We start from the raw sequence: 3979 nt of genomic DNA on the forward strand, positions 1-3979 counted from the left end.
ATTCTATATATGGACACAACCAAACAATACTGATTTTATTTTCAGTGTGAACAAAAGTGTTTATGAGGCTTAATATCAGACACTGTAAAATGTATAACATTTGGATTATATATTTATAATTTCTTTATATTATGAATTACATAACTAGGATGCATAAGAGAATAGGTCTACAAACGTTTACACAAGAACAAACATTTGTGAAAATGAAACGTAAAATAGAAACTTCTTGTATCCTCTAACGGATGCTTCATGCCGTGTCCTTAAGTTTAACTTATTGTTGTTTGTGGTTCAGTGGGATGGCATTGGTTGTTGTAGATGACCATAGATGCTCATCTGGTTGCATCTCATTTCGAGTGTTTCTTAAAGATGGAGATATACTCCTGTACATCATCAGGGGAGCCCAGCACTACAGGAACCCTCTGGTGGATTGAGTCAGGTTTGATGTCTAGAACATTCATGGCTCCTGTTGTTGCCATACCGCCGGCTTGCTCCATGATGAAGGCCATGGGGTTGCACTCATACAACAGCCTCAGCTGGAGCCCAGAAAGAAACATGAAACCAGTGAGATTGTTGCCATAAATACACCACTTTAAAATCAATTTTAAACTCTGTTTCTCCTCACCTTGCCCTTGGGGCTCTTGATATTAGCAGGATACAGGAAAATTCCACCATAGACAAGAGTCCTGTGCACATCAGCTACCATTGAGCCCACATAACGTCCTCCATAGGGCGAACTGCCATCCTGCAGGTCAGAGTGGGAATGTTAAATTCACTGTCAGTGGAAGAGGCTAATTATGATGGAAAAAACAATTTACTGAGCTGCATTTTACAGATTTTATATATAATGTTCTACTGTACATTTAAAAGAGAAAAAAGATTTAATTAAGTCAAAATATGTAACCATACTTGAGTGAAAGTAAAAAAAAAAATAAAAAAAAAATTACATTTAACTTTGAGTACTTTTCACCCTTGAGAAATAATGTTACAAAAAGTATAGATAGATTTGAGTAAAGGCTGCTAAAAAATTCAGCTTTGCTATTACAGGAATAATTTAAATTTCAAATATATTAAAAAAGAACTAGCATTATTAATAATTTTTCACTATTTTTTTGTTGTAATAACATTTAACAATATTACTATATATACTCTATTTTTTGGCCAAATAAATGCAGCCTTGGTGAGAATGAGAGACTTCTTTCAAAAACATTTTTTTTTGTTTTAAATTACCCCAAACTTTTGAACAACAGAGTATGTTAAGTCTTAGAGTTCGGATCTGACTGTACTATGATAGTAACCATAATTGTTATTAAACAGATAGTAGGATGTTTCTCTAGTTTAGACCCTTTAGTGACATATTCTCAAAATCTGGAGCCTCTTACTTCTGGGAATTTCTTCTTTTTCAGATATTCTGTCACATCTGGGTAAAAATGTGCTGCGTAGCCTTCATTCAGACTGTAGATCTTTCCCTTCTTCTTAATCTTCACATCCCGGTCTACAAGTATAAACTCACCAATGGCCTAATGATGGCAGAGGAAAGAATGCACACAGATGAAGATGCAATTCATCTATTTAAAGTTAAATAGGATATAAAGTATGTAACATAATTCTGATTTACAGGATCAAGCATGAAGCAGTTGACACCCTGGCCTGTGGAAAGAACCAGCATGGTAGCACTGCCATAAAGAGCATACCCTGCTGCCACAATCTCTCTGCCACTCCGCAAGGCATCCTTCTCTGAGGGTTCATCATCAGTTTCCTGGAGATCATGTGCACAAACAAACAAAAGCATTTCATTAGTCTTTAGATGACTGTAAAGAGATATGTTTGTATTGCAAATGATATGAAAGCCTTTACTGTACCTTTCTGTAGACTCCAAAAATGGTTCCAATAGAAGCTAAGCAGTCAATGTTTGAAGAGCCATCCAGAGGGTCAAAGCAAACCACGTATTTTCCCTGGGCAAAAAAAAAAAAAAAAAAGTCAGGTAGTTTATTGGCTGTACAGAAATACATCATTACATCTTTACAACATCATTTACTTTTACTTTAATTAATTATTGGTTAAAACAACAACAAAACCAGTGATGCACACACTTACCCTTTTCTCTGGTTCTATGATGATGGCGTGATCATTTTCTTCAGACACCAAAACACAGGATGTAAAGGAGGATTTAATCATGTTTATAACAAGGTCATTAGACAGGACATCCAACTTTTTCACCTGGTCACCTGTAACATTTGTGCTCCCGGCAATTCCATAGCTGAGAAAAAGAAAAAGATAGAACTCGAAACATATTCATGGAGAATTATCTGGTCTATAATATGCTTTCTTCACACAGTGCTGATAACTTAGGAAAGTTGCGACCTTTGCCTCGTATTTCATCAAGAGACAAGGTCTAATCATTGTCTCTGTCTGCAGTGTTTGTTTGCAAAGTTGCTGAAATGAGCAGACGTTACAATAGTACACTGGTGTTTAGTCAATATATATGTTCAAATGTGCAAAAATGATACATCAGAAAAAGCTTTTTGCACAGATGGAAATGAAAGTTTAAACTATTGAAAAATTTCTAATCAACAGACAATAAAACACATTGTATAGTCTGGGAAGTGATTGTGTGGCTGCACATTCAATACCAATAAATAGAGAAAAGTTTCCTCACTTTTTATACTATAAGAAGCGAAAATGACAGAAACGGTCAACAACATTAAAATGGTGGTAAAGATGCATTAGCAGATACTCACAGATTGGCAATGCCAGCTTTTCTGACTGCAGTAGAAATGGCTTTGATGGCCGTGCACATGGAGTTGAGAAGGGTTGTAAGCTCGCCCGTTCCTTTGGCTTTTCTGCCCTCTTCTAAGACAAACCTGGTGAGGGTCACCACATTAGTATCGAATGCACCTCTGTCTGACATGATGACTGACTGCTAAAGTGTGAGTTCCTGTTGATTCCTGTCGGAAAGGATTTATTAGAATTAAGTGTTGATATATGACTGGGTTTAAAGGGGGAGTGATGGTAGTTCAGCCAATTGCAGATAGAGTTAGAAGAGAGGAGTGTTTTTTGCAGATGTATGAATGCAGGTGAGGGCCTGGCCAAAGTCCATAGAGTTTATCAGAGATACCACCCCGAGTGCAGGGGGCCAGTCTCTTCAAAACAATGAAGTGAAGATGATTGTATTAGATTAGCTTATTTGATCTGTAATTGATTGATTAACATTTTGCAATGTAAATCTACTTTATGCAACAAATTGCATCTAGGTCTCTATAAGATCTATGCTTACAAAAAAAGTATACAATAAAATGAATCACTAACTATAGCTATTCTATTCTACAGAGAATTTTGCAACATTAATTCATCTGTTTACCTAAAGACCCATATATGACATAGTTGTACTGACTAATCATTTATCAGTAATGCAGAACCGTCAGCAAAAACAGTTCATGTGCACGAGGTGTCCGGGATCAACGTGTAGTTCAAAGGTAAGTGTGCTTGATTCGGTTCTGAAGGTTAATTGGCCACAAAAGAGTAGGCCAGTGAGATTCTTACGCAAGATTTTACAAACATGCACTAAATAGCTATTCATGATCCTCAATGGTTCATATCTGATCTTTTTAGGTTTTCAGGGCTAAAATGATGGTAGTCTATAATATAGTACAATAATAAACTTAATAATGATAATGATGAAGATGAGAATTCAAAATGATTAAAATAATATTTTACTATAAATAATCAAAAGCACGAGGAAATAGACAAAGAGTTATCACAGCTCTTGATTAATAGTTGAAGTTATGTCCACTGCTTCAAAAAAAGAGAATTTACAAACTATTTCTCTTGTTTTATCTACAAAATAAATATCCCTTTTTTTCTTTTCTTTTTTTTTTTTTTTACTAAATACAGTAACAAAAAAAACAGGATTCAGATCCATCCAGTCTCCGTTGTCGAAATGTTTAATGTCTCTTAAAACCGCCCCTGTACCTTTAAGAGA

General features: G+C 35.5%; 1 protein-coding gene across 1 annotated transcript; it reads right to left on the minus strand.

The window, feature by feature from the left end:
- Positions 1–12: 12 nt before the first annotated feature.
- LOC132141212 (fructose-1,6-bisphosphatase 1-like) lies at positions 13–2964 on the minus strand. The gene is made up of 7 exons (XM_059550532.1): positions 2739–2964; positions 2095–2257; positions 1860–1952; positions 1616–1756; positions 1380–1517; positions 623–742; positions 13–533 (listed from the first exon to the last, which is right to left on the minus strand). Exons 1-7 carry the CDS (start codon positions 2906–2908, stop codon positions 345–347), a joined length of 1014 nt encoding a protein of 337 aa, XP_059406515.1. The 5' UTR covers positions 2909–2964; the 3' UTR covers positions 13–344.
- Positions 2965–3979: the final 1015 nt, after the last annotated feature.

Source organism: Carassius carassius, chromosome 5 (genome assembly GCF_963082965.1).
Source record: "Carassius carassius chromosome 5, fCarCar2.1, whole genome shotgun sequence".
Lineage (NCBI taxonomy): Eukaryota > Metazoa > Chordata > Actinopteri > Cypriniformes > Cyprinidae > Carassius > Carassius carassius.

What these genes read in the sequence shown, in the direction of transcription:
- LOC132141212 (XM_059550532.1), bottom strand. Translation starts at nt 2,908, where the DNA reads ATGTCAGACAGAGGTGCATTCGATACTAATGTGGTGACCCTCACCAGG. An exon ending in ACTGCTTCATGCTTGATCCT is followed by an intron (nt 1,518 to 1,615) that starts GTAAATCAGAAT and finishes TGCCATCATTAG; the next exon opens with GCCATTGGTGAGTTTATACT. An exon ending in TCAAGAGCCCCAAGGGCAAG is followed by an intron (nt 534 to 622) that starts GTGAGGAGAAAC and finishes TCTGGGCTCCAG; the next exon opens with CTGAGGCTGTTGTATGAGTG.